At 54.1% G+C, this 12,356-nt stretch overlaps 1 protein-coding gene across 4 annotated transcripts in view; it reads right to left on the bottom strand.

Annotated features, from left to right (window-relative positions):
- Positions 1 to 12,356, bottom strand: part of ACSS1 (acyl-CoA synthetase short-chain family member 1) — a 39,264-nt gene that overhangs the window by 23,673 nt on the left and 3,235 nt on the right. For all 4 annotated transcript variants that reach the window (XR_002340090.1, XM_001927113.6, XM_005672761.3 and 1 more), the window contains exon 2: positions 7,638 to 7,734. Coding sequence is in view for 3 of the 4 variants with exons in the window: in XM_001927113.6 (XP_001927148.3) it covers positions 7,638 to 7,734 (97 nt within the window). In the remaining variant the exon portion in view is untranslated. The remainder of the gene's footprint in view (positions 1 to 7,637; positions 7,735 to 12,356) is intronic.

Below are 12,356 nucleotides of genomic sequence, written 5' to 3' on the forward strand. Positions count from 1 at the left end.
CACAGTCCATGGGCTAGGAACTACCATCACCCACCCCATTTTCCAGATGAGGAAACTGAGGCACAGAGGAGTTACAGCCTCTCGAGGCCATTCAGCTGAAAGGGTCAAGGGTCAGGGCAGGATTCAAACCCAGGCCTGGCTCCAAGGGTTGCTCTCAAAACCCACAGCTTCAGAACCCACGTTCTGTTTCTAAGGTTCCTGACTTGATCATGTTTGCCATTTGCCAACTCTACTGTTATTTACGTAACATTTTTCCTTGGGTTGGTTTATTTTTCTTTTACTGTAAGTTTATTTTAAGGATAAACTTAAGGCTCTGAGTCTGATGCTGACCCTGTTTGGGAGGGAAATTAGCAAGAAAAGAGTTCAAAGCCATTCATGGTAGATAGGTTGAGCCTTTCTCTAGCCAGGACGGAAAACAGGGAGGGGTGGGGGAGTGGCGTTTTCCTCCACAGTTCAGTGTTTGGCCCCACATTCAGAGCCACCTGCTCCAAGGTCTGATCCCCTCCCCCGGTTCTTTCTCTCCTACTCTGACACAGCCCTGCTGGAACCCAAGTGACAGGTCAGACCTGAGAAAAGGTCTGTCTTCTTCTCAAATTCATGCCTGATTTCCCTTGGACCTCAGCACTGGCCTTCAGCCCGAGACTTGTTTCCGGAAAGAAGTTCTTCCCTTTCCAGACTCAGAGACCCATTCACATGGGGAGAGCCCGTGCCAGTGTAACTAAAAGCCCCAGAGGCTTTGCGGACTGTTAGCCAGACCCAGCAAGGAACCCTCCCCTAAATGCCAGTGGCCCAGAACCCTGGCTCCAGTTCCCACAGGAAGTGTACCTAGACTTGTTCTGGGGAAATCTGCGAAACTGCCAGGCCTATTCCCCACCCAGCCTCCCCACTGTTTCCAGGTTTGGATGGGGTCCAAGACAGCCACGGGGTGGGGGGGAGGGTGGAGAGAGAATGAGGGGCCAGGCAGCATCCCCCGCTTCGCCCCTCCTGATGTCCACAGTGACCCCTCCTGCCCCCAGGGCCTCAGGGCCCCCAGAGCCCCTCCAGCAGGGGTCTCTCTGCTCCTCACAGCCCAGAGTCACCAGGACTCCTCAGCGCTCTGGCCCACCTTTTTCTGCAGCCATCCCTTGTCCCTTCTGGAGGCTACCTGGAGTCCTCTGGCACTAACCCCTCCTTCCCAGCTGGTGTTCGTGGTTAAGGTGTGTCTACTTGTCCTGGGGGGATTGGGGGGCTGGAACCCAGGGCCCCAGTCGGTGAAGGGGTAAAGGGGCATGTTGTCTGCACACAGGCCTCCAGTTCTGTCAAGCTGTAGCCAGCTGTTTACACCTTCACTGCCCTGAGATCCCGCAGCACATCCCACAGACCAAACACCACTGGGTCCAAAGCCCATTTCTGGCCTTTCCAGCTGCATGAGTCCGAGAGCCCCAGAGGCTTGCTGAGCCTCAGGTCCCCCACTTTACAACCAGGGTAAGCATGAATCCAAACTGAGATCATCAGGGTCAGCAGCCCACATAGCCCCAGGGTCAGGGCCAGGATCAGGTGACCAGAGGACACCAGTTGGTTACAGGAAACCCTCCAGGGAGCAGGCCCTGGGCAGCAGACAGAAGAGTCCAGCATGGCAGGCACTGGGGGCTAGATGTCAGCCAAGCACCAGGGCAGCCCTGCCGCTCCTTCCAGGGGCTTGATCTTCCACTCCTTGGAGTCCACCAGCCAGGAGATGATGTGGCCGAGGAAGGGGCGGGAGGCAGGGGAGGAAGATCAGGCCCAAGGGTCAAGTAGCTGCCTCCACGCTGTTCCAATGGGGACCCAGCAGGGCTGTCAGTTCCCCAGCCCCCATCCTGGGTGTGCAGCCAGCTTGCCAGAAGCCAAACTGCAGGGAACAGAAGCCTCTCCTGGAAGAGGTCCCAGGAGCCAGGGCAGGCCTGTGGGCCTCCCCCTCACCAGGCTGCAGCCCCTCCGATTCCCACAACCCGGCCACCCCTCAGCACCCCAACCCCCAGCAACCCATGCACAGCAGAAGGGGGTTCACAGAAGAGAGAAGTCCTCTCCAAGGGAGGCATTTGTCAGGCATGCTCCTCAAACTCCACATCCTCCGTGGGATTCCCAGAAAGGGACCCGCCAAGGAGGCACTCTCTGTGGAGATCACTCCTGCTGCAGGCCCAAGGTGGGCCCTTCTGAATGTGGGATCCCAGGAGCCTGCGCTTGCCTGGAAGAAGGAGAGAGAAAAATGAGGATTGTGGGTGGAAGGATTCAAAGCAAGGGCCAGCTTCCAAATCTGGAGCCGAAGTCTTAAGGAAAGTTAAATGGTTTAAAACCAGCTCACTCCTAAGTCACCCAGGGCTCCCGCTGGATTCTGAGAAATAGCGTGGGGATTCCTGACGGAGTTATGCAATCAGAGTTACTCAGAAGTCAGCAGGGGACAACATACATGAGCCTGGCAGCCCCTGGCCTCTTGTGCCAAAGGGGAGCCCACTTATCCCGCCCATCATGTGCCCCATTCTGGAGCCTCAGGGTCACCGGGGCTGGTTCACCCAAAGCACCCCAGCCATCAACCCCATTATGCCAGTTAATAACCCTCTCCCTCAATTACCCGAATATTTTAATAAAGGAGTTTGCACACTGCACCCTGTGATTAATCTGGGGGTAAGGAGCACAAGGTGCAAGGGTCAGGGCGGCTGCCTTTCAGTGGATTCCCAATAGTTCTCCCAAGATGAGCGCCTCTCCTGAAAACACGCCCCCCCCCCACTGGCCCCAGCAGCTGCGCCCTGTCCCCTGTCACATCTGAAACCGTCTACTGACCTCCCTTCAGCTGGCCCTGTCCTACAGCTAAAACACACCTGCACCTGCGTCCTCCCCCGTGTGCTGCTCAGCACTCAGCACCCGGGGAGGAGAAGCAGATCTCCACTTTGCAGATGAGAAAACGGGGTCAGAGATGTGGAGATCTGCTCCAGGTGGCATTCAGCCAGGGACAAGGCAGGCAGAAGCACAAACCTCCAGCTGCCTCACCCACAGTGTGCTGCCCCTGTGTCCTCACCCCCCTCACCCCCAACCTCGGCCTCTCCAAACCCAACCCCCCAGGACTTCCTCAAAGTCCTCTCTAACGGCATCCCAGTGTAACTTCCTGCTTTCTTCCCCCAGAGCCCAGGGCCACCTTTGTTACCTTAACAAGTGGCCACATGAAGACATCCAGGGCCCAGCCTTTGGGGCAGTGCCTCCAGGCTTCAGACTGCACGGCCCCCCTCTGCCCATGGGCCCTGGTCTTCCTGCCCCAGATAGCGGGGAGCCCTAAGGCTGGGCCCCGCCCTATATTCTGGGTGGGCTCTCTGCTTTAGGGGCAGGAATGCCCCTTGCCCGGTCTGCTCTCCCAGGGAGAAGCATCCTCTGCGCTTCCCAGTGGCTTTGAGGCAGGCAGAGTGGAGGGGCCAGCTGTCCCCTCTGCTCCTCTGGGCACAGGCTCTGCACTGCGCACAACCCGCCCCCCTCTACCTCAGGCCATAAGAAGGCCCAGATGGAACAAACACAGCAATCACCCCCTCCAGGGCTGGACCCCCACTGGAAATTCCACTTGGCTCACTCCTCCTGCTATAGCCTAGATGGCCAGCTGTGACCACACACTGACCCATGTCACCCTCACAGCAATCCTTGTTCCCAGAGGAGGGGCAGGCCAGGGCTAAGAACTGTTACAGTTGAATTCAAAGGGTCACGTCTGGACCCCTCTTGAGAGAACCTCAGACAGAAGATCCTGGTTCAGAGCCCAGTGCTCTTCCCTCTGTCCAGGGCACCACACACACAGCACCAAAAGGCCTGTGCGCAGGGACGCCGGGACCAGCCACAGCTGTCTTCTCTGCCCCATGCCCTTTGCCCAGACCCAGGCTGCAGGCAGGTGGTGGTCTTGAACCCCCTACCATCTGCCCATAAGAAAGGGATTTGCATTTCTCCACATCCCCACCCCTGAGGGCCTCTAGAACCTGTCAGCCTGAACTGAACATGAAAGACCATCTTATGAAGCAGGCATGTGGACAGCTACAAGGAACAGCGTCTGCTGATATCTCGCTGCACAGCCTCAGGGAGCCACCCAGTTATCAGCAGCCGCCTGGCCTCTGCATCCCCGGCCTCCGGGGCCTCCAGGGGTGTAAGGGGGCCCAGGTCCACAGGCCTGCTGGCTCACCAGGGAGAACAGCTCCCTTGGGCCGGATCTGAACACAGCTCTGGGCAGAGGAAGGCTGGAAATTGTCAGGCAGCCCTCTGGCCCTGCAGAGGCCTCAGGCCACAGGCTGCCCTCTGCCCAGGAGACCCAAGGAGGCTGCCCTGGGCTGATCCCTGCAGGCAGAGGTCCTGCCCCTTCGCCTCCCATCCAGGAATGAGCACCGTGCCTGAAGGAAGCTCTTCTGAAGGACAGAGCCACAGCCCACAACTCTGTCCTCCCGACCCACACAGCCAACACCGCACGAGGTCCCTATGTGTGCCCCCAGCTTCCGCTGCCTGGCTCAGTGCGCCTCAGACCTGGCACCAGGTAGTGCTACAGAGAGAAGAAACTGATGGGACAGGTGGGGTGGGGACAGGGTAAGGACACTCAGCCACCCTGGGGCTCCTCAAACTGCTCCTGCCAGGCCGCCCCACCCTTAGGGAAGTGTAGCTGCAAATGCACGTTGGTTCAGGGGTGGATCTCTGAACACAGAGGGCAGGTTGTAGACACCAGCCTGGAGAAGAGGCACATTTAGCACGTGTGCATTAGGGTGTGTGTGCACATGTGCACCACGTGCCACTAATGGTTGGGCAGGAGTGGGTTCACTCTACAAGCTCTACGATGATTCCTCAGAAATGCACAACTCAAAAGAACTCAGCAGACTCAGGAGGGAGAGGCTCTGGGCATGTGCAGAACTAGGCGGGTCCCCAGCTTCAGGCAGACAAGGAGGGCATGGTCTCTGGGAAACTGCACTGCCACCAGCACCCTGCAAAGGCTCAGGCTATAGGTCTGGAACTTGGTCTTCAGGCCACCGAGGCCCGTGACCATCCTGGGGCACTTTGGGTGCAACCATGTGAGACACTTGGCAGGAAGGCACATTATTTCAGTGGCAGTTTGTATGCTGGCAGGACACCCAGCATTGAAGGGTAGGCAGCGCTCCTCTGAGAGGGGAGGAAGAAGACCTCATGCCAAAATCCCAACACGACCAGGAAAATGAATAATCCAAGGCCCTAAAAACTAGCTGCAGGAGTTCCCATCGTGGCGCAGTGGTTAACAAATCCGACTAGGAACCATGAGGTTGCGGGTTCGATCCCTGCCCTTGCTCAGTGGGTTAAGGATCTGGCGTTGCTGTGAGCTGTGGTGTGGGTTGCAGACGTGGCTTGGATCCCGTGTTGCTGTGGCTCTGGTATAGGCCGGTGGCTACAGCTCCGATTCGACCCCTAGCCTGGAAATCTCCATATGCCGTGGGAGCAACCCTAGAAAAGGCAAAAAGACCAAAAAAAAAAAAAAAAAAACTAGCTGCAATTGCAGATAACCCGTACATATGCTTCTTTTCCCTCAATAAATAGAAAGTCACCTGGCACTAAGACTGGTTGAAGTCTATAAAATTACTTTGGGCTGAGTCTGTTTATTTATAGAGAAAATAATAAATATTTTGCCTGTACTTACAGTTTGTCCCTTGCCCGGGACTGCTTTGCAATGGAAATGAAGTTGTTCTTTGTTTTGAACTGCTGGCTGCAGTCCTGGGACTCCCCCAAGGTTACAACTACACACTCAGCAGGCGTCCGATGTTGCCCTGGACAAGAGCTACCAAGTCCAGCCAGCACAAGAACTGGAGGAAACTGGTCCATCACTGGAAGCCCCTTTCTTCCTCCATCCCCACCACAGAGCCTTCACCTTCTACTGAATAATCACACAGAGATCAAGTCGGGCCAACAGGGGTGAGGGACAGTGGAGCAAATTGACATTAGAGCAGGGACTCCAACTCCAGGGCCCGGGCCAGGGCTCGCAGGTGACCATGTTGCTGATCATGGCCAAATGGAGTCAGAGACTGTCTATCCAGGGAAGGTCAGTGCAGTGACCAGCAGTAAAGGCTGGGGGGTGGGTTTTGGGGGGAGGGACAAGCAGGCAAGACCCACTAGGAGCCCCATAAATTAACAAACATCACTTTGCTGCATCCAAAAGTCCATCAGAATATGACCTAGCTAGACTTGGTACATTTGATCTGTGATAAAATCTGAGTCTGAGAACCAAGCAGGAAACCAGGGGTCCCCCAGAGGAGGTGACTGCTATGCTCAGTCCTGGGGTCTGGACCTGCTCCTGTGAGCTTGCCTCCTGCCTCATCCCCTCACCCTACCTACTGCCCCAGCCACATGCACCTGCACCTTCTCTCTGCTCCCAGGACGGCCTGCCTGGGCCTGGATGTCCCCTCCCTACACGCCGTCTCCCCACAGCAACTCCTTCTTGTCAGCAGAACCTCAGCAAATGTCACCTCCTCAAAGAGGCCTCCTCTGACTACTGAGACCTGAAGTGACCACGCAGCCACAGGCTTGGAGATTGCTTGTTGCCAAAATGTACCCAGCCCACCCTGACTGCTAACTGGCACTCGGTGGCACTTGATGAATGACTGGACAAGAAATGCCATGAGCCAGCTACCAGGGCTATAATCCTGCACACGACTACCTGGGGACGGGGGCCTCAAGGGGTCTGAGGCAGCGCTTGTAAAGGTAAGTTGAAGCTTGAGCAAAGGGGTTTTCCCTTGGGGATGTGGCGACAGACACAAGACCTCTGAGCAAGGCAGTCCCCAGAGGGGGCAGCACTTTGGGAAGGCCAGCTCCTGTGCCCTGCTGCCAGGTACGCTCAAAGCCCCCAAAGCACCCGCAACATCCACAAGGGGCTTGACACACAGACTCCGTGAAGAATTTGCTTAAGGAAGCACAGAAACAAATAGCAGGTGGAGCCCCTTTGTTGGTCTGTGTTTGTTTTTATTTTAGTCCCCTTTTTAGAGACTCAATTTTATTTACTGTGCCACTGTCATAAGTGCACTAAAATGGGCTGATTTTAGCGACCCTGGCATGTATTTAATCAGCTCCCGTTCATGTTTACTTTTCCTGAGGCCAGAGAACATTTCCAAAGTGGAAACATGCCCCCTGATGGTTACGTGACCGCACCCCCACCCAACCAGTCATGCGCACACACAGGACTGCGCCTAAAGCCCGCTATACCTGAACATCAGCATATTTGTTTCTGAATACCCAGTTCCTTCCAGAGGAACCTAAAACACCGAGTATTAAAGTTCCCATTGTGACTCATTGCTAACGAACCCAATTAGTATCCATGAGGACGCGGGTTTGATCCCTGGCCTCACTCAGCGGGTTAAGGATCCCGCATTGCCATGAGCTGTGGTGCAGGACATGGAGTTGCTGTGGCTGTGGCGTAGGCCAGTGGCTACAGCTCCGATTCCACCCCTAGCCTTGGAACCTCCATATGCCGTGGGTGCGGGCCTTAAAAAAGAGAGAGAGAGAGAGAGAGAGACAAATAAATAAATAAATAAAGACATCAAGTATTGCTCAGGGTGGAAGAGAAAGCCAGAACCCCTTCCGTCAAAAACCCAGCAGAGGCGGCAGTGCTGGTGTCACAGCCAGCAGATGCTTGCCCTCAGGGACACACGTACCTGTAGGTGATCCTCACCGCAGTTCCAGGCTCGTCCCGCTCCCAGATCAAAGCAACGCTCTCTGGGGACTTCTGAACATGCTGATCCAGGCAGTTGACTGCACAAAAACAGGTTCACGGGCATTACACTGGGTGCCATTGGAGTTGGAACCCCGAGGGTCAGGTTTGCTGTGCTTTGCTCTACTCTCACTGGGGTCAGAGGCAGGCTTCTGCCTTGTGAAGAGGGATGTGACAGATCCCCGGAAACCAGGTGATCACTACATGAGGATGACTATGCAGGTGCAGGTGCCTCGCACCAGGAGTCCCAACCCCAGCCACCCCCGGGGGACCCTGACCCCACTGGCCCCATGGCTTTCAGGGCTCCCTGGAAGTTCTAAGGTGCTGTGGGGCTGAGCATCACAGCCTGGGCTGCTAGGGAGAAAACTGGAGGTAAAAACGCTGCCCAACTCTGTGCTCAGGGCATGGGCCCAGCTCTCGGGGGGGTAGTGGTGCAATCTCTGGACAGGACCCACATCCTTTCCCACGTATATACATTTTTCCTTTTTTTTGCTGGGGGAGGGGGGGACTGCACTCACAGCATATGGAGGTTCCCAGGCTAGGGGTTGAATCAGAGCTACAGCTGCCGGCCTACACAGTTACAACAACACCAGGTCCGAGCTGCATCTGCAACCTATACCACAGCTCACAGCAACGCTGGATCCTAATCCACTGAGCAAGGCCAGGGATCGAACCTGCATCCTCATGGATACCAGTCATATTTGTTTTCTACTGAGCCATGACAGGGACTCCCTCCTTTTTTCTTCTCTTTGGAGCACTTACTTATCTTCTCCAATTCAGTCTCCTCCTACATAAATTGGAGACGCAGCCTCTGTCCTGTCTACCTCCCAGGGCCACGACCAGAATCAAACAGAAGGCAACACTGAAGCGCTATTACATAAACACGAGGGGGGTTACCCCCGTAATCACCATGCTCCGAGTCACAGAGACTCCTACGAATGTTTCCTGATGGAAAACCACTCTGACAAAAATTATGGGAGACCCTCCCCAAAACGAATCATGTGAGTCCCAGAATCCTGGAGAGGGTGAACTCACATGAAAACATTTACAAACTTTAGCTTGTGTGTCTGTGTGTGTGTCTCTGTGAATCACATTTTCCCCTCTCAGCTATTTTATCTAACATTTACTCTTATAAATAAAAAAAAACTTATTTCAACTTCTGGCTTTTCACAAGTCCATAAATTATCCTCAAACAATAAATGAAGATAGATGTCATGGGGGAAATGACTACTTAATTAACACAGGAAAGTTCTTTGAATTAATAGAAAAATGGAAGAAAAGAAATGCCAAACAAAAAAGAAAAAGAAGAGAGGAAAGCAAGAAGGCAAACTGAGAAGAAGGGATGTGGTGGCAAAACCTAGATTTACACAATAAACCCAACATCAGCCTGTTGTTGGTCTGGTCCAAAGTTCAGAAATCAAGAGTTTTCACAGTGAAACCACAGATTTCTGGCTTCTCTTGGACAATGAGAAGATGAGGCCAGACCCTCCCCTGGCAGCAGAGATGGTGACCATCTCTCAGCAGGGGTGGGTCCTGTCCCCACGGAGGTCACAGGCCAGGAGTATTCAGCTGAGGACGGGCTGCAGCCAGCCCTAAGCAGAATCTGACAGGAGGAGGGCTGATCCAGGCTTTGCCTGAAGGGGTGGGGGTGGGATGCAGTGGCTGCAGATACAAACCCTCGGGCCCAACCCAGACCTGGTCAAGAAGCCCCAGGAGATGCTGTGTGCAGGCTCTTATTCTGGATCGCCCTGGAAGTGTTGGCTCAGGTGTAGCTTAGGAAACAGTCTCCAAGTAGCCCAGGTGGTCCAGCAACGATGCCTCCAACAGGCGCCAGGACCTGCTTCTTACCCCTGGTGACCACCCAGCTTTGAACCAAGACTCTCAGTGCTCGGAGCCCAGCAGGGCATCTTGCACCTGGCATAGGCCCAGCAAGAGGGCAGCGCTACAGAAGGTGGAAGCAGAAGCCAGCTCACAGGGTATGACTGGGCATCTCTTCCCAGGGCTGGTGGCTGGCAGAGACCCAGGAAGGTCTTCTACATGGTGTCCCCCAGGTGCCATCCCTCTACATGGAGGTGCTAGACAAGCGGGCAGGAAGGCCCTGTGTGATCAGCCTCCCCTTACTGGCTGGTGCGAGTCTGTTGAGGGCCTTGCTGCCTCGAGGCCTTGGCAGGATTTCTCCCTGCTTGGGAGACACTGTCCCACCCTCCCTGCTGCTGCCTCCACCTGGTGCCCACCCTCACACAGGTTCCCGCCTGCATGTTCTATCCTGTTTCTCCCTTCGGACTTCGTGTCGCCTTCTAATGCTTCCTGAGATGTTGACAGCATGCTGCCCCCGTGCAGGCAGCGGCCAGGTGCCCTGCTCCTGTCTGTTTGCAGCCCTGCAGCCAGACCCAGGGCACAGGGCAGAATAAGCACCTCAGCTCTGGATGATGGATGGACTTCTGGGTCCTCAAGCTGGAGGGTGACAAGTGGGGTCCAAATGACACAAGGCTGGCCCCACATCCAAGGAAGAGAATAGACCTCTTTTCATCTTCATGGCATTGTCCCTCAAGAAGTTTCCCTAAATTAGAGCTCCTAAATTCCCAGAGCCCCAGAGGGCTCTGAGCAGGTGGATTTCAAGGCCCCCCTTGAGTCTCTGACTGAGCAGGTCTGGGTGGGCCTGAGCATCTCACTTCCACTAAGATCTGACGTGACATAATGCTGCAGGTCCAGGACCCCGATCAGGTAGGCAGACGTGTGCATACATCTACACACATCTGACTGGTATTATGTTGCAGATTCTGAGGGCTTTCTTTTTCCAAGGGGGCAGAAGTAATATAAGACCCCTGCTGGCTCTGTAAGACATCTGACCAGGCCCCTACTGGGTGGCAGCCTGGGGTCATGCTTAAACCCACAATCTAGCGTCAGGCTGCTGTCCAACCACTCACTAACTGTAGCTTGGCCTGTTTACCTCTAAACGGCTCTAAATTTTGCTCCTAATCCGAGGCAGTAACGGTTCCTGACCCTGGGAGTCACCGAGGTAATTAGATGCCACGGGATCAGATGGTGTGGCAGTGTACCCAAAAGAGGCATAGTTCATGGCTGCCACAGACAACACTCAGATGACACAGCTTCCAGAGAAAGCACAGTACAGGCTCAGGGCGACGTGGCCCTACCATGCCGCGCATATGTGGGCTTTCCACGTGTCCATGGTTGCTGCTGCTGCCTCAACTGCAGACAAATAAACAGAGGAGGAAGAATGAGGGGAAGGGAACTCCCCTGTTTTAAAAAAAATCTCCACCCAAGGAATTGGCAGCTGAACAAGTAAACTCCACTTTCAAGTATTTCCAAGAAGAGTTGGGCAAGGAGATAGTGCAATCAAGGGTTTGGCTCATACCTCACCTCTTGTTTCAAGTCTTTTTCAAACTTTACAGCATATAACGATCTTTCCCACTCAACAAACCATCCAGCACTTACTCGTTCTGCCCAGTGGCCCCCATCCTAGGTCAGCACACCAGCTCTGCTAAACCCTCCTCCACCTGGGTCACAAGGTCCCAGATTCCTAAGATTCCTTATCAGGAGAGGGGGCAAGGGACAATGGGCAGACATCCTAATTCTCCCCTTGGCAGCTGTAACCTGCAGCACATTACCCAGCGTGGATCTGTCTCTTCATTGATCTGTGGTCCAGCTCCTCCCTAGAAGGCAGGCTGGGGGCACGGAGCATTTTCTGCCCCATTCCCACCATGCCTGAGTTGGGGCCTTTATTTCCACATCTGTAAAATGGAGCCACCCAACACTTCACGTTGCTGTCACGAGGGTGATGTGAGATGAAGCACCATGACACTGACCCAGGGGCAGGTCTGCACTGGGCCTGACACCACTCTGCAAGCAGGTAAGCAAATGCCTGCTAGTGTGTGTTATCATTTCCATCATAAAATGGTACACATGAAAGCAAGAATTCTCATTCAACAAATTCTAGCCAGCTGTTTAAAGGCATCCCTGCCCCTCCCCACTTTATAGAAATTCAATTTTAATCCAAAGAAACGAGGCAGTTAATATTCACAAAAGAAATCACAATGGGTTTTCTTTAAATAGAAAACCTCCCTGGCACATTTTAAGGTATTGCATCAATCATAAAAATTGTATTTGCCAACTTTCCAGAAGCATTAGCTATTTAAAGGAGTCGTGCCTCTGACCACTGGAGAGGATTTGGGCTCCTCTGACGGACCCTCCCCCTAAGACCTGAGGTCACGTGTCCACTCAGAGCTCCTTCAAGGACCTTTGACAGCTCCTCCAGCTGCTGCGAGGAAACACAGCCCAGGAGGCAGGATCTTGCCGGCTCAGTGTGTCTGCCGTCCAAGGGACTTGAGGCTTGTCAAGGAGGACAGAGCTAGAGCAAAATGATTCCCCTGCTGCAACGAATGTTCCCCCAAACCTCCAAGCTTGAAAGTAAGAAGACACATACTTGTTTTTCAAAACCAGACCCAAAATAGTTTAGTTTTGTGTTCTGAAAGCAACACGTCACTACCCTCCAGCTCTCCATTTGCAACTTCCTAACATCTGACAGAGCAAAGACATCTGTTGAGACCTACAGGGAAAGAGGCAAACTTCAAAGACTGTACGAATCTTGTTCAGAATGGGGCTTTCTGCAGAACCTTATGCAAAGCATAACATAAGTGTAACA

This window comes from Sus scrofa, chromosome 17 (genome assembly GCF_000003025.6).
Source record: "Sus scrofa isolate TJ Tabasco breed Duroc chromosome 17, Sscrofa11.1, whole genome shotgun sequence".
NCBI lineage: Eukaryota > Metazoa > Chordata > Mammalia > Artiodactyla > Suidae > Sus > Sus scrofa.